General features: G+C 41.7%; 1 protein-coding gene across 1 annotated transcript; it reads right to left on the bottom strand.

Annotated features, from left to right (window-relative positions):
* Positions 1-23,312: 23,312 nt before the first annotated feature.
* LOC127321170 (probable membrane-associated kinase regulator 4) lies at positions 23,313-24,814 on the bottom strand. Its single transcript, XM_051350211.2, has one exon. The coding sequence runs from the start codon at positions 24,559-24,561 to the stop codon at positions 23,446-23,448; it is 1,116 nt and encodes a 371-aa protein (XP_051206171.1). The 5' UTR covers positions 24,562-24,814; the 3' UTR covers positions 23,313-23,445.
* Positions 24,815-25,076: the final 262 nt, after the last annotated feature.

Below are 25,076 nucleotides of genomic sequence, written 5' to 3'. Positions count from 1 at the left end.
ATATATATGAGCGGAGCAACGGTGCCGTAAAATAGCTTGCTGGCGTGTAGTTGATGGTGGTAGTATTGCAGCAGTAGTAACACAAGAAAACGAGAAACAAGCAGTAGTAACGCAGCAGTATTTAGGAACAAGGCCTAGGGATTACACTTTCACTAGTGGACACTCTCAATATTGATCACATAACAGAATAGATAAATGCATACTCTACACTCTTGTTGGATGATGAACACATTGCGTAGGATTACACGAACCCTCAATGCCGGAGTTAACAAGCTCCACAATAATGCTCATATTTTAGTAACCTTTAGTGTAAGATAGATCAACAGACTAAACCAAGTACTAACATAGCATGCACACTGTCACCTTCATGCATATGTAGGAGGAATAGATCACATCAATATTATCATAGCAATAGTTAACTTCGCAATCTACAAGAGATCATGATCATAGCATAAACCAAGTACTAACACGGTGCACACACTGTCACCTTTACACACGTGCAGGAGGAATAGAACTACTTTAATAACTTTGCTAGAGTAGCACATAGATAAATTGTGATACAAACTCATATGAATCTCAATCATGTAAAGCAGCTCATGAGATCATTGTATTGAAGTACATGGGAGAGAGATGAACCACATAGCTACAGCGGAGCCCTCAGCCTCGGAGGTGGATTACTCCCTCCTCATCATGGAAGCAGCGATGGCGGTGAAGATGGCAGTGAAGACGGCGGTGGAGATGGCTCCGGGGGCAATTCCCCGTCCGGCAGGTTTCCGGATCAGAGAGTTCTGTCCCCCGAATTGGAGTTTCGCGACGGTGGCGGCGCCCTGGAGTCTTTCTCGAGTTTCGTCAATTGGTACTGCGTTTTTAGGTCGAAAGGGCTTTTATAGGCGAAGAGGCGGCGCAGGGGGCACTGGGCGCCACACCCTAGGCCGGCGCGGCCTAGGCCTGGCCCGCGCCGCCATGTGGTGTGGTGGCCCCCTGGCCCCTCTCCGACTCTTCTTCGGTGTTACGGACGCTTCCGGGAAAAATAGGAGGTTTGGCGTTGATTTCGTCCAATTCCGAGAATATTGCCCGAACAGCCTTTTCCTGGAACCAAAAACAGCGTAAAACAGAACCGGCACCGTGGCATCTTGTTAATAGGTTAGTTCCGGAAAATGCATGAAAATGATATAAAGTGTGAACAAAACATGTTGGTATTGTCATAAAACAAGCATGGAACATCGGAAATTATAGATACGTTGGAGACGTATCAGCATCCCCAAGCTTAGTTCCTACTCGTCCTCGAGTAGGTAAACGATAAAAGATAATTTACGAGGTGACATGCTACCAACATAATCTTAATCATACCATTGTAAAGCATATGAGATGAATGCAGCGATTCGAAACAATGTAAATGCAATGAGTAAACAAGTGAATCATATAGCAAAGACTTTTCATGAATAGTACTTTCGAGACAAGCATCAATAAGTCTTGCATAAGAGTTACTCATAAAGCAATAAATTCATAGTAGAGACATTGAAGCAACACAATGGAAGATTAAGTTTCAGCGGTTGCTTTCAACTTGTAACATGTATATCTCATGGATAGTTGTCAATGCAAAGCAATATAACAAATGCAATAAGCAAGTATATAAGAATCAATGCACAGTTCACACAAATGTTTGCTTCTTGAGGTGGAGAAAGATAGGTGAACTGACTCAACAATAAAAGTAAAAGAATGGTCCTTCAAAGAGGAAAGCATCGATTGCTATATTTGTGCTAGAGCTTTTATTTTGAAAACATGAAACAATTTTGTCAACGGTAGTAATAAAGCATATGTATCATGTAAATTATATCTTACAAGTTGCAAGCCTCATGCATAGTATACTAATAGTGCCCGCACCTTGTCCTAATTAGCTTGGACTACCGGATCATCACAATGCACATGTTTTAACCAAGTGTCACAAAGGGGTACCTCTATGCCGCCGTACAAAGGTCTAAGGAGAAAGCTCGCATTGGATTTCTCGCTATTGATTATTCTCAACTTAGACATCCATACCGGGACAACATAGACAACAGATAATGGACTCCTCTTTTATGCATAAGCATGTAACAACAATTAATAATTTTCTCATATGAGATTGAGGATATATGTCCAAAACTGAAACTTCCACCATGGATCATGGCTTTAGTTAGCGGCCCAATGTTCTTCTCTAACAATATGCATGCTTAACCATAGGGTGGTAGATCTCTCTTACTTCAGCACAAGACGGACATGCATAGCAACTCACATGAAATTCAACAATGAATAGTTGATGGCGTCCCCAGTGAACATGGTTATCGCACAACAAGCAACTTAATAAGAGATAAAGTGCATAATTACATATTCAATACCACAATAGTTTTTAAGCTATTTGTCCCATGAGCTATATATTGCAAAGGTGAATGATGGAATTTTAAAGGTAGCACTCAAGCAATTTACTTTGGAATGGCGGAAAATACCATGTAGTAGGTAGGTATGGTGGACACAAATGGCATAGTGTTGTTTGGCTCAAGGATTTGGATGCATGAGAAGTATTCCCTCTCGATACAAGGTTTAGGCTAGCAAGGTTGTTTGAAGCAAACACAAGCACGAACTAGTACAGCAAAACTCACATAAAAGACATATTACAAGCATTATAAAACTATACATCGTCTTCCTTGTTGTTCAAACATCTTACTAGAAAATATCTAGACTCTAGAGAAACCACTCATGCAAACCCAAATTTTAACAAGCTCTATGTATTTCCTCACTAATGGGTGCAAGGTATATGATGCAAGAGCTTAAACAAGAGCACAACAATTGCCAAGTATCACATTATTCAAGACATCACACCAATTTCTACATGTAGCATTTTCCAATTCCAACCATATAATAATTTAACGAAGCAGTTTCAACCTTCGCCATGAATATTATGAGCTAAGAACACATGTGTTCATACGAACCAGCGGAGCGTGTCTCTCTCCCACACAAGCATTTATTCAAACACAAACAAAAACAAAAGTATACAGACGCTCCAAGTAAAGCACATAAGATGTGACCGAATAAAAATATAGTTTCAAGAGAAGGAACCTGATAATTTGTCGATGAAGAAGGGGATGCCTTGGGCATCCCCAAGCTTAGACAGCTTGAGTCTTCTTGAAATATGCAGGGATGAACCACCGGGGCATCCCCAAGCTTAGAGCTTTCACTCTTCTTGATCATAGTATATCATCCTCCTTTCTTGACCCTTGAAAACTTCCTCCACACCAAACTCGAAACAACTCATTAGAGGGTTAGTGCACAATAAAAATTAACATATTCAGAGGTGACACAATCATTCTTAACACTTCTGGACATTGCATAATGCTACTGGACATTAGTGGATCAAAGAAATTCATCCAACATAGCAAAAGAGGCAATGCGAAATAAAAGGCAGAATCTGTCAAAACAGAACAGTTCGTATTGACGAATTTTAAAATGGCACCAGACTTGCTCAAATGAAAATGCTCAAATTGAATGAAAGTTGCGTACATATCTGAGGATCATGCACGTAAATTGGCTTAATTTTCTGAGCTACCTACAGGGAGGTGGACCCAGATTCGTGACAGCAAAGAAATCTGGAACTGCGCAGTAATCCAAATCTAGTACTTACTTTTCTATCAACGGCTTTACTTGGCACAACAAAACACAAAACTAAGATAAGGAGAGGTTGCTACAGTAGTAAACAACTTCCAAGACACAAATATAAAACAAAGTACTGTAGCAAAATAACACATGGGTTATCTCCCAAGAAGTTCTTTCTTTATAGCCATTAAGATGGGCTCAGTAGTTTTAATAATCCATTCGCGGGAAATAGTATTTGAAGCAAAAGAGAGCTTCAAGAGGCAAATTCAAAACAAATTTAAGTCTAACATGCTTCCTATGAAGAGGAATCTTGTACACAAATGAATTCATGAAGAACAAAGTGACAAGCATAAGAGGATAAAACACGAGTAACTTCAAGATTCTCAACATAAAGAGGGGAAACTTAATATTATTAAGATGCATATAACCATATTTCCCTCTCTCATAATAACTTTCAGTAGCATCATTGATGAAATCCACAATATACCCATCACTTAAAACATCCTTATCATGGTTCATATGCATAGAAGTATCATTAATTTTGGCATAAGCAGAGTTATTCTCATTATTAGTAATTGGAGCAAGATTATTATCAAGAATTTGAACATGGTAAACAAGTTGCATATTAAAAGAATTGTTTTTGGTAATCCAATCATGACTATGACAAGTTTCATAAGGATAATTATAACCTATATCATAGCATTCTTTATAATAATCATCAAAGATCGGAGGCACAGTGTCATCATAAGAAATAGAATAGTTATCTTTCACAGTCGGTTTATCTATAACCATACCATCATTGTTATTAGAAGGAGATGTATCAAACACATAATGATCAGTAGCAAAAGGATTTTCAAACACCTCTTCCCCAAGCTTACAGCTTTCTATATTATTATGGGAGGAAGCATGGATAGCACTGACACTATGGCAATTATTATCATCATTTTCAGAATTAGTTTCCCAGAGATTTGCAATATCAAAAGTAGTGTGTTCATTCAAATCATGATTGCTAATGTATGTAAAGGGCATAGGAAGATCATCGTATTCAGATTCATTATCACAATAATCATTAGGAGCAACATACTTACGGTTACCTAGCGTTATCTCATTCACGCGGGGATACGCCGTTACCTCTTTCTTTTTATTCTCCTTCTTCTTCTTCTTCTTCATTCCCTTCTTCTTCTTCTTCTCTTCCTTCTCCTCGTTCCCTTCTTTAGGAGGAAGAGGCTTGAAGGGTGGCTCGTCCGCATAACCTGATTTACTTTCAGAAACAATAGAAGAAACTTGGGAGGATCCCTCCTTTTCATTAATTAGTTGAAAACACACAGCGGTCCTATCATATTTTGGCAAGGTGTCATCTTCTAAAATATTTTGTATGTAAGTATTTGTATGGCTATTATCAATGCAATAAGAAAAACACCCATGCAGGACATCATCAATATCAAGATCACTCATATGTAACAAAGAGATTTTTCTCGACAGTTCTTCACACCCCAAAAATAAAGTAAGTTCATCATGCTGATTAGGAGTAATTTCATCATCACAATACAAATTTGCAGCACTCATTGGGTTCAAATTATCATTGGAGGAGCATTGAAAATTAAAATGACCCACTTCATGGCAAACTTCACAAATAAAAGGATAGAGGGCACAAACTTTTTTACCAAGATCATCTAGAGCCCTAAACCACTTTCTAGTTTTTTCATTAATATGATGGATGCAATATTCATCTTTGACTTGATTAATTCCATAAGGCCTATGCATTCCACAAAAATTAACATGCTTATAAGAAATAGCATTTTTAGGAGTTTGAGCATGCTTATTGCAATAATTAACAACAATTTCATTCTTCATGCAAGCCTCTTTAAAAGGTTCATGATACTTATCAAAATTATTTTTAGGCAATTCAAAATGAGAAGCAAAGGCTTTATAAAGATTTGCAGCAACTTGAGAGTCAAGACCATAAGTAGCACTCATATTTCGAAATTTATCGGTATCCATAAAAGCTTCAATGCATTCATAATCATAATTTATACCTGACTCTTTACCTTTGTCGTTCTCCCATCCTTCAGCGTTGTCCTCAATCCGATCAAGAAGATCCCACCTAGCTTCAACCTCTTTGCTTGTGAAAGATCCTTCCGAACACGCGTCCAGATAGTCCTTGTGTTGTCCTGAAAGCCTCGCATAAAAATTATTAACAATAACATTACGGGGAGCTCATGAATGGGACATTTGAGCATTAGTGACTTCAATCTCCCCACGCTTGAGAAATACTCTCTCCATCACGAGGATAAAAGTTATAAATATAATTCCTATCAATATGCACTTCATGAGGAGGATAAAATTTAGAATAAAAGAGAGATGCAATTTCCTCCCAACCAAGAGAATGTCTATTCTCCAACAATTTATACCAATGTGCCGCTTTACCAGACAGCAAAACGGAGAATAGCTTCTTCTTCACTTCATCCATAGAGATATCTGCACACTTGAATAACCCGCATAATTCGTGCAAAAACAGTAAATGATCTCTAGGATGGACAGTTCCATCCCCTTTATAGTGGTTGTCCATAACACGTTCAATAATTTTCATAGGTATTTTATACTGAATACTTTCAGCAGGTGGATTCAAAATATCAGAAGCATCATTAGAGTTATCGCATATGGGAGATAAAGCATTATCAGAACAAATTTTCTCCCCTAAAGATGGGAAGCTAAAAAGATCACAAAAACTAGCTTCCCCAAGCTTAGACTTCTCCATAGCATTAGCAGTAATTGCATTCATACTAATAACATCACTACTAGCATGCAAATAAGGTTCCATAGGTTTTTTAATTTTTGCATCAAACAATTCTAATTCAGGAAAAAGACTAAAAAGCTCACCAATTTTTTTGTTGTTTTCCATTATGCCTAACTAGTGTAAACAAGAAACAAAAAGTTGCAATTGCAGGATCTAAAGGAAATAGCTTCGAGTACTTACAATGGCGGAAAATAGCTTGGTAGCCGAGGTCCGGAGTGTGAGTACCTTTTACCTTTCCTCCCGACAACGGCGCCGGAAAAGTAGCTTGATGTCTACGTTCCCCCTCCTTTCTGTAGACGGTGTTGGGCCTCCAAGAGCAGAGGTTTGTAGAACAGCGGCAAGTTTTCCCTTAAGTGGATCACCCAAGGTTTATCGAACTCAGGAGGAAGAGGTCAAAGATATCCCTCTCATGCAACCCTGCAACCACAAAGCAAGAAGTCTCTTGTGTCCCCAACACACCTAATAGGTGCACTAGTTCGAGCGAAGAGATAGTGAAATACGGGTGGTATGAATATATATGAGCGGTAGCAACGGTGCCGAGAAAATAGCTTCTTTGGCGTGTAGTTGATGGTGGTAGTATTGCAGCAGTAGTAACACAGTAAAACAGTAAACAAGCAGTAGTAACGCAGCAGTATTTAGGAACAAGGCCTAGGGATTACACTTTCACTAGTGGACACTCTCAACATTGATCACATAACAGAATAGATAAATGCATACTCTACACTCTTGTTGGATGATGAACACATTGCGTAGGATTACACGAACCCTCAATGCCGGAGTTAACAAGCTCCACAATAATGCTCATATTTTAGTAACCTTTAGTGTAAGATAGATCAACAGACTAAACCAAGTACTAACATAGCATGCACACTGTCACCTTCATGCATATGTAGGAGGAATAGATCACATCAATATTATCATAGCAATAGTTAACTTCGCAATCTACAAGAGATCATGATCATAGCATAAACCAAGTACTAACACGGTGCACACACTGTCACCTTTACACACGTGCAGGAGGAATAGAACTACTTTAATAACTTTGCTAGAGTAGCACATAGATAAATTGTGATACAAACTCATATGAATCTCAATCATGTAAAGCAGCTCATGAGATCATTGTATTGAAGTACATGGGAGAGAGATGAACCACATAGCTACAGCGGAGCCCTCAGCCTCGGAGGTGGATTACTCCCTCCTCATCATGGAAGCAGCGATGGCGGTGAAGATGGCGGTGAAGACGGCGGTGGAGATGGCTCCGGGGGCAATTCCCCGTCCGGCAGGGTGCCGGAACAGAGAGTTCTGTCCCCCGAATTGGAGTTTCGCGACGGTGGCGGCGCCCCTGGAGTCTTTCTGGAGTTTCGTCAATTGGTACTGCGTTTTTAGGTCGAAAGGGCTTTTATAGGCGAAGAGGCGGCGCAGGGGGGCACACAGGGCGCCACACCCTAGGCCGGCGCGGCCTAGGCCTGGCCCGCGCCGCCATGTGGTGTGGTGGCCCCCTGGCCCCTCTCCGACTCTTCTTCGGTGTTCTGGACGCTTCCGGGAAAAATAGGAGGTTTGGCGTTGATTTCGTCCAATTCCGAGAATATTGCCCGAACAGCCTTTCTGGAACCAAAAAGCAGAAACAGAACGGCACTGTGGCATCTTGTTAATAGGTTAGTTCCGGAAAATGCATGAAAATGATATAAAGTGTGAACAAAACATGTTGGTATTGTCATAAAACAAGCATGGAACATCGGAAATTATAGATACGTTGGAGACGTATCACATACCAAGGACTGTCTCGCGAGCTCACCTTTATTACAGCCAATTGTTCATTTGGAAAACTATCATTAACAGGAACAGGATCATAAGCAATATTTTCCAATCTAGACAAATTATCAGCAACAGGATTATCAGCACCTTTCCTATCTACAATATGTAAATCAAATTCTTGCAAAAGAAGTACCCATCTAATAAGCCTCGGCTTAGCATCTTTCTTTGTCATTAGGTATCTAATTGCAGCATGATCAGTATGAATAGTAACTTTTGAATCAACAATATAAGATCTAAATTTATCACAAGCAAAGACTACAGCTAATAATTCTTTTTCAGTTGTAGCATAATTTCTTTGAGCAGCATCAAGAGTTTTACTAGCATAATGAATAACATTCAGTTTTTTATCTACTCGCTGTCCAAGAATAGCGCCTACAGCAAAATCACTAGCATCACACATAATTTCAAATGGTAAGTTCCAATCAGGAGGTTCAACTATAGGAGCAGTTGTTAAGGCTTTTTTAAGAGTTTCAAAAGCTTCCTTACAATCGTCATCAAAAACAAATGGTACATCTTTTTGAAGAAGATTAGTAAGAGGCTTTGAAATCTTGGAGAAATCTTTAATAAATCTCCTATAAAACCCAGCATGACCAAGAACACTACGAATACCTTTAACATCCCTCGGATAGGGCATCTTCTCAATTGCTTCAACTTTAGCTCTATCAACTTCAATACCTCTCTCAGAAATTTTATGTCCCAATACAATTCCTTCATTAACCATAAAGTGGCATTTCTCCCAATTAAGAACAAGGTTTGTTTCTTCACATCTCTGCAAAACTTTATCAAGGTTTCGCAAGCAACTATCAAAAGAATTCCCATAGACGGAAAAATCATCCATGAATACCTCTACAATACTTTCACAAAAACCATGAAAAATAGCAGACATGCATCTTTGAAAAGTAGCAGGAGCATTACATAAACCAAAAGGCATGCGTCTATAAGCATAAGTTCCATAAGGACAAGTAAAGGTGGTTTTCTCTTGATCTTTAGCTTTAAGAGCAATTTGTGAAAACCCAGAATAACCATCAAGAAAGCAAAAATGAGTATTTTTAGACAATCTTTCTAGCATTTGATCAATAAATGGTAAAGGGTAATGATCTTTCTTAGTAACTTTATTAACTTTTCGAAAATCAATGCACATTCTATACCCTACAACTACTCTTTGTGGAATGAGCTCATCATTATCATTAGGCACAACAGTCATACCTCCTTTCTTGGGAACGCAATGCACAGGACTAACCCATCTACTATCAGCAATAGGATATATAATACCAGCTTCAAGAAGTCGTAATACCTCATTCCTTACCACTTCCTTCATCTTAGGAATTAGAAGACGCTGAGGTTCAACAACAGGCTTTGCATCATCTTCCATATTAATAGCATGTTGGCATATAGACGGAGAAATCCCCTTCAAATCATCAAGAGTGTAGCCAATAGCGCCTCGATGCTTCTTCAATATTTCCAATAACCTTTCTTCCTCAATCTCTGAAAGCTTAGAACTAATAATAACGGGATATATTTTCTTATCATCAATATGAGCATATTTAAGATTATCGAGGTAAAGGCTTTAAATCAAAAACAGGATCTTCCTTTGGTGGCGGTGTTGTACCCAAATCTTCCACCGGTAAATCATGCTTGAGAATAGGTTGGCGAAGAAAAATTTCCTCAAGCTCATCTCTTTCTTTCCTAAAAATTTCGCTCTCGCTATCCTCCAAATGTTGCTGCAAAGGATTATTAGGAACAAGAACAATAGATGCACATTGCTCCATTTTAAAATCATTACTAGGCAAATCAGCTTTATAAGGAGTTTTAGTAAATTTAGAGAAGTTAAACTCATAAGATTCACCAGCGAATTTAGTCAAAATTTTCTCTTTCTTGCAATCTATAATAGCTCCACAAGTATTTAGAAAAGGTCTACCAAAAATAATAGGACAATAATCACTAGCAGCAGAACCAAGTACCAAAAAGTCAGCAGGATATTTAATCTTACCGCATAAAACTTCCACATCTCGAACAATACCAATTGGAGAAATAGTTTCTCTATTAGCCACTCTGAATAACCACATAAATATCTTCAAGTTCACAAGAATCAATTTCGTGCATAATCTCCGTGTAAAGCTCATACGGAATAGCACTAACACTTGCACCAATATCACATAATCCATAATAACAATGATCACCAATTTTAACAGATATCATAGGAACACTAGCTTGTTTGGGTTTATTAGGATGTGAAACAATATTAGAAGCATCTTCACGTAAAATAATATGACCATCCTCCACATTTTCAGTCACAAGATCTTTAACTATTGCAACAGCAGGTTCAACTTTTATTTGTTCTTCGGGTTCTACGGGTTTCTTTTCACTTTTATGAACCGCACTATTTATAACAGAGTACTCTTTCATTTTAGCGAGGAAAGGAGTTTTTTCAATATAAGCTTCAGGAATAACACGATCAGCAGTTTCAACTACAACGCATTTATTAATAGATGAATCAATTTTATCTTTATACGGTTCATGATACTTATCAAAATTCTTCTTTGGCAATTCATAATGAGAGGCAAAAGCTTTATAAAGATTTACAGCAACTTGAGAATCAAGACCATATATAGCACTCATATTACGAAATTTATCGGTATCCATAAAAGCTTCAATGCATTTATAATCATAAATTATACACGATTCTCTATCCTTGTCGTTCTCCCAACCTTCGGTATTTTCTTGGATCCGATCAAGAAGGTCCCTTTTAAACTCTTCTTTGTTGCGTGTAAATGATCCGTAACAAGAAGTATCCGGCAAGGTCTTGTCTTGAAAAGAAAGTCTTGCATAGAAATTATCAATAATAACATTACCAGGAAGCTCATGAATGGGGCATTTGAGCATTAAAGACTTCAATCTCCCCCAAGCTTGGGCGATGCTCTCTCCATCATGAGGCCAAAAATTATATATGCGATTCCGATCCTTATGAATTTCACTTGGAGGATAGAACTTAGAATAAAACCGGGCACAATATCATTCCATTCAAGAGAATCCCCATTATCCAAGCATTTATACCAATGCGCCGCTTTACCGGACAGCGACAAAGAGAATAGTTTCTTCCTCACTTCATCCATAGCAATACCTGCACATTTGAATAACCCGCATAATTCATGCAAAAACAGTAAATGATCACCGGGATGGACAGTTCCATCCCCTTCATAGCGGTTATCCATAACACGTTCAATAATTTTCATAGGTATTTTATATGGTATTACTTCCTCACCTGGCGCCTCATCCACTACCGTTGCAGTAGTAGTAGATTTCCCAAATAGAAATTGAAGAGAAGATCTCTCCATAATGACTTATAGCAAGAAAGTGAAATAAAATCAGCACAACAGTAAAGGTTTTCCTTACCAATTCCACTTACCAATAGCGCTTCACTCCCCGGCAACGGCGCCAGAAAATAGTCTTGATGACCCACAAGTATAGGGGGTGTATCATAGTATCTTCGATAAGTAAGAATGTCGATCCCAACGAGGAGCAGAAGGTGTTGACAAGCAGTTTCGATGAAGGATTCACTGTAAATGCTCACAGACAAGTATTCAGGGGGGTTTGATGTAACAGTTGAATAAAGTACGAGTATGTAAAGTGCGAGAATAATAATTGCAGCGAGTGGCCCAATCCTTTTTAGCACAAAGGACAAGCCGGTTTGTTTACTTATAATGACCAAACGTTCTCGAGGACACACGGGATTTTAGTCTAGTGCTTTCGCTATATACGGCTAAATAATCTTCATTGTTGTGATAAGTGTTGTGTGGGTGAACCTATGCTAATGTACCGCCCTTCCTAGGACTAATACATACTTGTGATTATACCCCTTGCAAGCATCCGCAACTACAAGAAAGTAATTAAGAATTAAATCTAACCACAGCCTTAAACTCCGAGATCCTGCGATCCCTCCTACATCGATATACCAGCGGGGGTTTAGGTTTCTGTCACTCCGGCAACCCCGCAATTGGCAAACGAGTACAAGATGCATTCCCCTAGGCCCATAAATGGTGAAGTGTCATGTAGTCGACGTTCACATGACACCACTAGAAGAATAACACCATAACTTAAATATCACACCATTGAATATTACTCAACCATAATTCACTACTAACATTTAGACTTCACCCATGTCCTCAAGAACTAAACGAACTACTCACGAGACATCATATGGAACATGATCAGAGGTGATATGATGATGAATAACAATCTGAACATAAACTTGGTTCAATGGTTTCACTCAATAGCATCAACAACAAGTAGAAATCGATACCGGGAGAGTTTCCCCTATCAAACAATCAAGATCAAACCCAAATTGCTACGGCGGTGACGGTGTCCAGCGGTGGAGACGGCGGTGATGATGGTGTAGATGATGATGATGGTGATGGAGATGATGTCCAGCTCGATGACGGTGCCGATGGCGTCGATTTCCCCCTCCCGGAGGGAATTTCCCCGGCGGATTCCTGCCCGCCGGAGAGCTCTTTTCTCTCTGGTGTTCTCCGCCCCGCAGAGGCGGTCAGCAACTCTTCGCGAGGTACCCTCTGTGGCTTAGGTCTTCGGGACGAAGGGTTTGGCGAAGAAAAGGAGGCGAAAAGGGTCGTGGGCCCCAGGACCATAGGCCGGCGCGGCCAGGGCCTGGGCCGCGCCGCCCTAGGGTGTGGGCCCACCCTGGCTGCTCCTGGCTCCTCCTTCTGGCTTCCTTCGTCATCTTGAAAAATAGGATTTTTGGTATAATTTCCTTCCAGAGTTGATCTTCCGAAATATTGCGTTCTGACGGTGCTTTTTCCAGCAGAATCCTGGCTCCGGTGTTCGATCCTCCAATAATGATGAAACATGCAAAATAGATGAAATAACATAAGTATTGTGTCCCAATATGAAATATATCAATGAATAACAGCAAATTATGATATAAAATAGTGATGCAAATTGGACGTATCACTTAGCATAAGTTGTTGGTGCACATAGGTGAACCATTGCTTAGAATAAGTTGTTGGTGCACATAGGTGAACAATAGTATATAGGCTTTGGGCTTGACAAAGTAAACGCTAGTTTTATTCCGCATTTGTTAAGCCCATCTCGTAAAAGTTTTAAATCGCCTATTCACCCCCCTCTAGGCGACATCCGTGTCCTTTCAACTTTACTTCTTAATAATTCCCTTGTTTGCTCATAACTGGCCTTTGGATCAATCACTAGAGGTGTACTTGCTCGTATCCATGGCTACACCTATCTATGGCTCCTCTCTAAAAGAAAAACTAATAAGACTCTAATGAGCTTCACTAATTGTGACAACCACACAAATGAAATAGCATTTGCCTAAACACACTTGCTCTCTTGAGTTACTCCACTTCCCTTCCCTTCATCTCATTGCATTTACTTTATTGCACTTTACTTGTATTGCATTTTACTTTTAGAGATAGAATACGAGCTAGACCGTAACCATGTTTACTGGGGAAGTCTTTCAACATTGCACCTTCAGGGTATATTGCACCCTGCGTTGATCATCATTTCTTTTGTTTTGTTGATGGCTATCTCTTGTGAAATAAATGGAGGTTATTTAAGAGTAAGTATGCATACATTATTAGAGAAGAGCAATGGACCGCTAACCGAAGCCATGCTTAATCATGGTGAAAGTTTCGGCAACGAGCATCCTCAATAGGAAGAGTGAAAAAAGTAAAAGTAAAAGAGTTGTGAATAAAGAGAGAGTGGAAAAATAAAAGCAAATAAAATTAAAGAAAAAAGAGTAAGATAAAAAAAAGTTAGAGAGAGTTAGAGAGGATACTCAACGCATGTTGTTCATGTTGTCCCAGTATGGATGACCTATAGTTGAGATAACCATCTCATTTAGTCCTTTGTACAGGCGGCATGAATGTACCCTATTGCGATACTTGGTTGAAACATGTATGTTGCAAATTCTTGGTAATCCGAAGATTAGAAATGAGAGGTGTAGTCCTTAGCACTCAAAAAAATGAGTAAACACTTACTCATAAGAGGTCAAACTCATGACACATATATATCTTCATACATGAGATACTTGGTACCCATCCTTATTATTATTGTTGACATGAATTGCATAGTTCAAAATGTTATTTTATTCTCTCTACTTTTATATTGTTGGAGGTTTAGCACATACATTTCCTCCTTACTCTCTTGTGTTCAAGAGTCAAAAGAAATATTCATGAAAAGATAGGACAAAGAGTTTTCAAAAAATTCTATAGGATTCTCCTATGCATGCTTTATGATTCATAAATACTTATCATTCATGTTTCTTACAATGCTATTTATTGTTATGCATGCTTTGAAGAATGTAAGAGATATCACTTTATACTTAATATCAATTATTGTCATTCTTTATTGACTGAACATTGTAAGACTTTGCATGATTACGTACAAGAGATGCAATAAACTCGAAAGTGCATGCTAGTTTTATCACCTTTATGCTCGAGGATGAGCATAGGTTAAGCTTGGGATGTTGATGCATGTAAAATGCATACATGAACTTTGCACTTTATTGCAACATATTACCACATATTTTCATCTTATATAATTTTATGATGTTTTAGGGGATTTTCTAAACAATCACCCCTGGTTCTAATTCTGTTTGGCAGAAAACGCCTCTTTTTAGTGTTTTTGATATTACAGGAGCTACGAGACTCAAAAAAGGGCAAAGTCAGGGGGCACACTTCGGAATTTTTGAGATGAAAAAGATGGGATGAAGAGGGACACCAGTAGGTCAACAGGCTGGGAAAGAGGCCTGGTGGCGCGCCCTCCCCCTTTGGGCGTGCCACCGACACTCTTATCCATCTCGAGCGTCCGTTTCGCCTCATCTTTTCACGAACCGACTTGTTTTGCCCTAAAAGCCAATATATATACGACCCCCAGGGGTTTCGTTGAGGCTACGGCGACGTAGATCAAAAAACATAAACAGAGAGTCAGCACGCCGCCGCCGGCGAAGATCGGAGGGCGCAAACGCTGCCGGAATTGCCTCCGGTGGACTCCACCCCATCTGGTGAAGGCATCAGCACCATCTTCATCATTTTCTGTAATCTCTTGGCAAACATGATGTATGATGCAATACATTGTTTTCTCATGATCTATTGTATCTCTATGTTGATGTTTGAGTAGTGAATTGTTCATGGAAATTGTGAGATAGTTTGTTGTTGGTTACATACAAGTATTTGTTATCTTCTATGATGATCGTTTGTACTGATATATTAGTGCACACATATGTCGGGGGATGCATAAGGTTGTCACCGTTGCATGTTGTATTAATCATGTATTTGTTATCTTGTATAGGGACAGCGGCAACTGAGAGAAACCTTGTCCTAATTCTTAGATGCATGTTGTATTAATCATGATTAATCAAACGGGAGGTATAATTATGGGGACCTTCAATTTTACAATGGTGATTGGACTTTACGTCTTAATAATTCCCTTGTTTGCTCTTAACTAGCCTTGGGATCAATCACTAGGGGTGTACTTGCTCATATCCATGGCTACACCTATCTATGGCTCCTCTCTAGAAGAAACACAAAAAAGACTATAATGAGCTTCACTAATTGTGACGACCATACAAATGAAATAGCAATTTGCCCGAACACTTGCTCTCTTGAGTTACTCCACTTCACTTCCCTTCGTCTCATTGCATTTTACTTTATTGCACTTTAATTGTCTTGGATTTTACTTTTTGCATTTTAAATTCAACACTTATAGTTTCTAGTAAAAACCTCTACACACACCATATATCCCAACTTTGCATAGAAGGCCATATAAGTGGGTTATAGGGCTGTAGAGAATAGATAGTTTACCTTCAGCTTCTCGTGGGTTCGACACTCAAATACTTATTGAATTGTATTGCGGTGATCCCTGCACTTGGGAGTTATCAGGTGGCACTCGACCAGATCGATCTATTGTCGATCTAGCTTCTACCAGTTGCTCCTAGGTCGTCTGTCGGCGGCGGCAAGACGCCAACCGTTGATTTGATGGGTTGTCTGTCTAGTCTCTAGGCAGCGGTAGCAACGAATGCCACGGCTTCCACTGATTTCGTCGCTACGCCCGGACTAAGGGATTATTAGTCAAGGACTCAGGAACGTACAATCATGCTTCCATAGACCCTCAAATATCAAAATAGTGTAACCCCCGAAGAGGTATTGTGCTATCATTTAATCTCAACCATTCTATCCCTAACCTCGAACGGGTATCGTTTAATCTCAACTGTTCTTGTGTTTATACCTCTTCGATGATTTACATTGTTTTGAGATTTGGGGTATATAGAAACACAAGCCAGTAAGGTATTGGTAATCTGATCTAGTTCGCCATTTTGCTTCAGTTTATGTATTCGCTAATTGGAAAACAAAGATTAAACATACAATATCTTTTTTCCACGCAAGTTGTTTTTATTTTGAATCTGAGCTCGTGCTGGGAATTTGGATAATGTCGGTGGTGAATGGTGATAGCAGCGCTATATTTGAACTTCTAAAAAAGTTGGTGAAAATGTGCCAGTTTACTAATGCTATTGGCTTTTCGCAAAAATTGTTAATAACATGATATTTAAGTATTGTCTAAACTTGATATATTATACTACATATGTGATTGTCGCTGCTCACCCCCCATGCTTAAATCCTAGCTTCACACATGTCCCTAGGTTGCTTGGAAACGGCATTGAAATCAATCACTAGGGGTGTAATTGTACATGTTTATGGCTGCATCTATATATGGCTCCTCTCTAGAAGAAACAAAAAAAACACTATCCATGTGCTTCACTAATTGTGACAATCAAACAAATAAAATAACAATTTGCCTAACACTTTCTCCCTTGAGCTACTCACTTTCACTTCACTTGCTCTACTTGCACTAGCTAGTTACTTGTAGTATTTACTTTCACCATTTTCTAGATAGAAATAAAACATACCTTACACACTTTAGTCCATTGCTTTGCACGCAAGACCATATAAGTGGGTTATAGAGCCTTAGAAAATAGATAGTTTACCTTTAGCTCCTCGTAGTTTTGATGCTCAAATACTTATTGAATTGTACTACGGCAATTTCATGTACTTATGAATTATCAAGCTCCTGCGATCAACTAAGATCTTGGAGGGTTTGCAATTGGCCACCTTGGCAGTGAATGATAGGGCATCATCGTGGGGGAAGCGGACTCCTTCAGCGTCTTTGGCAGTGAGGCTAAGTGGAGTTTCAGCCCACTGGGGCCGGTGTTGGTGCTAACTCCCCCACGACATTGACATATCGATTATAGTTACTTCGTTTTCATTTGGAACCTCTTTCGGAGGATGTTCCTCCAAAGATGACGCTAACCACATGGTCTCCTTGTTGGAAAGGGAGTTCTAAGTTGATGGGGGCAGCATCACTTGCCGCAACAAGTGCTCACATGGATATCCATGCAAATATAAAATTATTTATCTTCACATTCAATGTATTAAAACATATGCCCTCGCATTTGCGAGGGCCACCGCGCCAGTAGCTTCCCTAGGCGAGTTATATTGGTTCTGAATTTATGAAACCTTGTTCCATGTTAGCCTGAATCGATCTAGAGTTTGGTATCGGCCTACCGTTAAGCCTTGTTACTGGCTGTCAGTCTGTCACGTACTGCACCAGTGCACACGGATAGCTAATCAATCACATTTGCGGATAAACAAATCGCGCCACTCTGTAAACCGTGCCAGAAAATAATACTCCTACTATTCACCTGTACAGTTGGAGCTGAAATGGCCATCACCAAGCCCACGATCCTGAATACTGATAGGATGCAGCTCTAGCTAGGTGAATGTCACTACTCACTACCCATAACCCTGAATCCCGATAGGATCTAGCTCTACGTGAATGTTACTGTCACCAAGGGCATTACACTCACTTCAGATTCATCAAAGCCAGAGTAAAAAAAAAGGCAGCCAATTTTCAAACCAGTGAACTAAAAGACACAAAGTGGCAGCTCGTGTCACGCAAACCTGAAATCGTTAGGCGACACAACGAATTTGCTAAATAAACAACAAATACTTTGGCTAATTGTGGGCGCCTGCAGGGATGCCGGAAATACGGCAAAGTAATGCGTGTTTCAACCCCACCATCGCTCGGCAACGTCAGTTTGGTGGCTAAACATTGCCTTTGGCTTTTCAATCTTTCGTGTGTTTTTGGGTGATGGCGATATGGCATGCGCTTCAGTTGAAGAATCGGTGTTCTTGGCAATTTCTTTACGAGATCTCCGCGCTTAAAGCGACGGCATTAACGGGATTGTTTTAGTAGCCGAGTGGGATCCTGCTGATCTGATTTTTAAGGCAGCTAGATGGTGACAAGCAGAGGCAGTGTTCTTTATGCGAAATCATTAGCAGCCTAATGTGCTGCTCAATTGTATTTTATTGAGGTATTATTCTGGTGTAGCTTCACCATCATGTGTTGCTTAAGCCAAGGGGAGAGAATATGTTCCTGATTGCTCCTCTCTTTGGAAAATTTGGAACAAAAGGAACGTCGGGGTTTTGAAAAGCATCTCTGCCTTGCCTACCATTATTCTGTGAAATGTTAAGATCAACGCATTTTAATGGTGCTGAGCTTTTGTTTCCGATCAGATTTTGCTCTACTTTGTAGTTCCTTTTTAATTAACGAGACGAGACAGCTCTGTCACCGTTTTTTTTTAATCCTGATTGCACTACCGGAGAATTGGTGAAAATCGGGCAGTTGTGTGATGTGGCTGGCTAACTGATATAACTTGTCTGTTGCATTGCAGCTTTCAGTCTATGGTCCTGAGCACGAGTAAAATATGGAGTTTGGTCCTTGTTTTCTGCATTACACTTGTGCTATTCAACTACTTATCTATTATTTTTTGTAACTATGTTTGTATGTCAACATCTACCAATGGTATGCAGGACCTTAGTTCTTTAGCTGATGAACTGGTTGAAGTACCCAAGAACTTTAGCCCACTACCTTCAGTTTTTCTTTCGTTTCATTATCCTTCTACATTGAGCAATTATTAACTTCAAAAAGGGGATTGTTGAGCAGTTGCTCACATTGCTGCTCATGTAGTATGTATGTTGCCGCTCAAAGTATGTTCAATGAAACACGAGTGGCCCTCTCAGATATACTTAAGCATGTAGAAAGGTCCTAATCCACTTCCAGTGCGTGGAGCCGTATGTCAATCAGAACACCCTTGTTTACGCAGCATGTTTCTCTGTGTGCCCTGCTGATGGGTACCAGGAGATCAGATCCATGGCGAGACAGCCATTGATGGGAACAGAAAGCTTTGTGTGCCTCACTCCATTGTCTCCCCCAACATTACATTGTTCTCTTCTCTCTCTTTTTTTTAAATTAAATTTGCCGCTCAACCAATAGTGTCCAAGCTTGTCACCTTGAGGGTGCTTACCTTTAAAGATGAGCATGATATTGGTATTGGCAACTACTAATACTACATACATATACTGATTTCAGTGGAATCTGAGCCCTTTCTAGGTTGCAAGTTTTGTCTGTCGGCCACTGGAGCTTGGTGTCTCCTTGAAACAAGATACCCTGCTCTTGTAGTCTATTTTGTGCTTTCCTGCACATGCATGGAGTGGTATGAAATGACTGAAAGTATATGTGATCGATCGTGGATCGGACCCAGATTAACTAATGATATGAAATCAAACTGTCAGATAAAAAGCAGGTTTATTTACTAAGCTCTGCCTGTATGATGTTGTTGTCAGGCAGCGTGATCATGGTATATCCATGCCTTGCTATCTTGATCGTACCTTCAATGATTCTGTGAAAAGTGCGAGATCTTTGCTTTGTTCTGTCGTATCTTCGTGCCTTTGTGTTCTGCAGGAATACGAGTGTGCAATGAGAGCAAAGTGGGATACATATGGAGGTCGCTTGCACATTTGCAAGCGAATCTTGGGATCGACAGATATATATGAGGGAAATGCTAAATGGAACACAAATAGATATATGAGCCCGAGAATCCAATAGGTATAGATGCAATCACTGTCTAAAAATTATATTTTAAAATGTCTGAAAATTCTGAAAAACAATATCTGGATGTACATTCATATTTCATGAAGAAAAGATATTTCTTGGCTTGTGTAAAAAAGATAATTTTCGGTGCACCAAAATAGCTTTTCATTGGACTTTTTTTTTGTTTTTATTACATAGGCCACACAAAATGTCTTTTTTCTCCAAAACTTTGTGAGCGAACATAGATTATCCGGACGTACACTTGGAAAAATTTCTAGTTTTTTTTTTTACATTTTGAAACGGATTTAAAACGCATTTTGACTAATAGGTGCATCTAGACCTATGAGCGAAAAAAAACCATGTTCGTATGAATCCACTTTCAAAATTTAATAAAATATGATTTCTAAGTTTTTCTAAAAAGATTTCTTGCACACAGATACTGACCATAAAGTCAGTCATGCAAATATTCGTAAGAAAATATGATCATTTTTTTCATGTGTGACAAGAAAAAGAGTCATTGTACAAATGTATCAACTAACTTTTGATTTTCGCACTGATCACAAATAATCATATTTTCTACTCATGGGTTCAGACGACAAAAATTTGGAAAATATGATGAAAAGAAAACGTAGGAAACATATATTAGCAAAAATATCATTGTAAATTAAAAAAACTACAAGCGTGTGTATGTACATATTTGTGAGAATTTTCGTATGTACTGTGTTCGTCAAAGTAAAGTGGAACTAGTGTACATTTACGATGCAATTGAACAAATGAAGTTCAAAAAATAAAATAAATTATCAACCCGTATTCTAGTAGTGTATTTTTTCATATTTAAGTACCTCAATGAAAATTATAAATAGAGCTTTTAAAACCTTTGCACATAAAAAATCAAAATTGGTGAAATTCAAAGTGCAAATGCAGAGAAAATTGGTTTCCCAAGAAAATTACTTAACCGCGGAGGAGAAAAGGAAATTGGCTGAAATCACAATAAAAGAAAACAGTCAAACGATATAAAAAAAATCCGAAATTTATAAGGTAATTTTATATCCATCCTCCACTTGCATTTTTAAATATATTTTTCATAGCTTATAACACGATTTTACCTAAGTTTTAACAATTGAAGCATATTTATCCATGTTCTGAAAATCCACTCTCCGACTATTTGCCAACTCTGCGAAATAAAATGTGTTCTGTTGATAAAATTATGTACTCCTAATTGACTTTGTGATTTTGGTAGGCTTTAATTACGGCATGTGCATATTGTCTTGCACTAGTGCTAACTAGCTGATGTGATTACCATACGGAAAATGCTCCGTATCAGGCGGAGGCACGAGAGATCGCAGCCTCCGGGCGCTGCACCGTACGATTCCTTCACCGATCTGCCCACGCGCGATTCGTTTTCCCAACCAACCATAAACAAATCGGCCCCACCTTATCTTACTTCGTCTTCCCCAAACCACTACTTTTCTCATCCCGCCATGGCTGCGCGTCCTTGCTGCTCGGGCATCGCCGGCCTTGTTTCCCTTCGCGTCCCACACGTCGCCGACCGCCGCCATCTTGCATCTCCTCCTCCAGATCCACGACCCGACTGCTCCGCATCTGCATCCGCACTAGCGCAGGCGCATGGCCGGTCGCCACTTCGTGTGGTCGCATGGCCGGCCGCCACCAAGTAGTGCGCCGCCTGGGAAGGGCGCGGCGGCCGCGACGCTCCGCTGTCGCCGGAGATCGAGGCGGCGCCTTGCTCCCACGAATCCCGCCGTCGACGGAGATGGTGGCTGCGGCGGAGGCCCGAAGTCCTCCTCATCAACTCCTGCAACCGAAACGGCCTCATCGCCGGCCGTCCCTACGGAGCGCCATGGCCATTCCTCACGGTGGTGTTGCTGCAAGAGGATCATGCACACGGCGGTGCTGCGAGGCTCAGGTGGTGACGGCGTGACCGGTGTGCGGCGAAGATTCATATGGTACCGGCCATGTCCGGCGGTGCTACCAGCCATATTGGTGGAGCTGTAGAGTCATGTTGCTACAAACGGTTGACGTTGTTGCGACATAGGCCTTGGTGCGGAGTTGCAAATGCTTCCGGTGGAGCTGCGTCGATGCTATTGGTGCTATGAAACGTAAGTATACAAACCGCCGACAATTTTGCTACCAAGGCCACCGGGTGGAGCTGCAAAGGCTTTTTGATAGAGCTACAAAGCTAGCCGTCGGATGCTCGATGTTATAATAGACAGTGACCGGAGCTGCGAACGGGTGTCGTCGATGTTGCAAAGCAATGTTACTGGGCTACTGTGGAATAGGTTGGTGCTGCCGCGGTTGCTACGAGGACCTCACCGGAGATCTCGTAAAAAAATTGTGATGCTACAATAGTATATCTTCTTTGCTACAATTGTTCTGCGTTGTTGCTACTTTAGTATAAAATTGTGCTGCGAGGTCTCCGGCGAGGTCTCCGTTAGATCTCCGGCGAGTAGTGGAGGATACTACGATAGTATAAACTTATTGCTTCAAATGTTTTGCTGGTTTGGTACTTTAGTATAAAATTGTTGCTACCAAGCTTCGGCGATGTCTCCGGCGAGATCTGCCTCCAACATTTTTTTTCTTTTTATTTCTAAGCACTCCGTTTTTTGCTTCAATGAAACAAAAGCGGGCTTTTTTTTGCTACAACGAAGCAATGCCTGAATTTCTGCCTTCTGATGAGTCTTTTCATTTTTGTTTCTAGGCGAACCGTTTTCTGCTTCAATGAAGCAAAAGCGGGTCTTCTTTTATTGCGACGAAGCAAAGTCTGATTTTTAGCTAAAATTGAACACGTGTCATGCAGGGAAGCCGGAGGTTCGGTTGGTTGTGGCCTCCGGAGGATTACTAGCGCTGTCCTTACCATACTGCAAAGCAATTTATGAGTCAGAACATGAATCTACTGCTACTCCGGACTGGCGTTCTACATCTTCGTCACAACTCACAATAATACTATACTTACGGGCACTAACCTAGAGTAGGAAAAATCCCGTAGGTGTAGTGGTCTTCGTCAATATCTCTAGAGTTATTTACTTGTTTGACCTGCTTATTACTTGACTGCAGTTGATCTACCACGAAACATAATACCGATGATACATTGAAAACAATCTGGCTGAAAAGTTCAGAGATTCTGTTCATCCGAGCAACACCGTGGCGACACAAAGTTTCAGTTCCACAAAACTTGCAGAATGCATTGCATACATCATTGTACATTCAACAGTTAGCACAGCACCGATCGATCACCCTCTGCAAATCTCGATGAGCTCGTCCAGGCCCTCCGATTCCGCGGCGACCTTGGACGCCGCCGACGAGGACAGGAACCTGAACCCGGTGTCGCTGGCGCTCTTGCGCACCGAGGCCAGCTGCTGCGACTTCTTGCAGTAGGCGATGAGGCCCTGGATGGGGTTCTCCGCCTCGGAGCTCGCGCTGCTGCTCCTCCGCAGCGCCGGCGCCGCCGCGCCGTCGGAGCCGCTCGAGCTCCGGACCGACGACGAGGTGGAGGTGGAGGACTTGCAGGACGACGACGTCGACGAGCACGAAGACGGCGCCGGCGGCGCGGGGGACGTCTTGTTGGACGCCGAGTACCGGACGATGACGCTGGAGAAGGACCTCCGGTGGCCGGCGCCGGTGCCGCTGCTCTGATCAGCGGCGATGCACCTGTTGCTCCTGACCTGGCCGAACGGGTTCTTCCTCCACGCCCGGAGATGGCCGCCATGGCCATGGGGGTGGGACGGGAGGTCCTTTGAACCAAGAACGGGCTTGTCGTCGGCGTTTGCAGCTGGTTTCGGCGCGGCGAACACGGTCTTGAGGTAGGCCCTGGAGGCCTTGAGCTGGCGGCCGAGGTTGAGCTGCCGCGTGACGAACCGGAGCCTCCTGGACCAGGGCCTCTGCTGCTTCTCGCCCGCGGATGCAGCGGCGTCGTCGGCGTAGGCCAGGCCGGCCGCGTAGTCCCGGAAGAACTCCTCCACGTTGAGCTCCCCGCTGACGAAGCACGAGTTGGCCGGGGACGCGCCGCGGGAGCGCTCGCAGGGCGTGGCCGGGGCGGTGCTGACGGCGAGGTGCCGCCCCCTCCCCCTGCCGACGCCGGCCGCGGCGCATCGGTCGAGCAGGAGGTCCTCGACCATCTGGGCGCGCGGCGGCAGGTGCAGCGGCAGCAGCTTGCCCTTGTAGAAGAGCTCGTCGGCCGGCGACGCCAGCGGCAGCTGCGGCTCCCCCGCCCGGCCGGCCAGCGGCGCCGACATGTGGTGGAACTCGAACTCCCGCCCCGCCGCCGGAAAGCTGAGGTCCATGTCGATGTAGTCCTCCTCCTCCTGGACCTGATCGCGCCGCGCCTCCTCCTCTCTCCTGCTCGCCATCGTTCTTGCCTCCGTCTCACTTCACTCTGCTGCACTCTGCTCTGCTCGGGACGCTTCGGGAGCAGATCGAAATGGCAGTGTCGTCCACGGGGGAAGCGCTCTTATACAGAAGCGCTGAGCGTGCGCTTTGCTTTGTCCAGACCCAGACCAGGGAGGGGCCCTACCAAACTACCATTGCTGTCCGCATGATCCGACTCTTGTTTGCATCTTGGCCCTCACCCTATGCTCTGTTTGCTCTGGTGTCTGTTTATCTCTAGCAGGCTAGGCACGCATTGCTCCATCTCTGGCTTTATTCGTGTCCCGCTGCCCCCTTCTTTTTCCTCGAGCGGAAAACGGCTTTCGCGATCGAACAAGTGCTGATTACTCGATCACTGGTATTCTTTTCCTTTTGCCTTTGCCTTCCGCTCCCGTCTCGGCTGCTCCACGCTTCTCTTCTTTCCATGCGTGGCTATCTATCTAGCTTACCTCGAGCCATTTGATTTGACAACAGAAAGTACTATACTGATTCTCAGTAC

This window comes from Lolium perenne, chromosome 1, assembly GCF_019359855.2.
Source record: "Lolium perenne isolate Kyuss_39 chromosome 1, Kyuss_2.0, whole genome shotgun sequence".
In the NCBI taxonomy this organism is placed as follows: Eukaryota; Viridiplantae; Streptophyta; class Magnoliopsida; order Poales; family Poaceae; genus Lolium; species Lolium perenne.
Note: the sequence above shows the minus strand (reverse complement) of the source record. Positions and strands in the feature narration are given on the sequence as shown.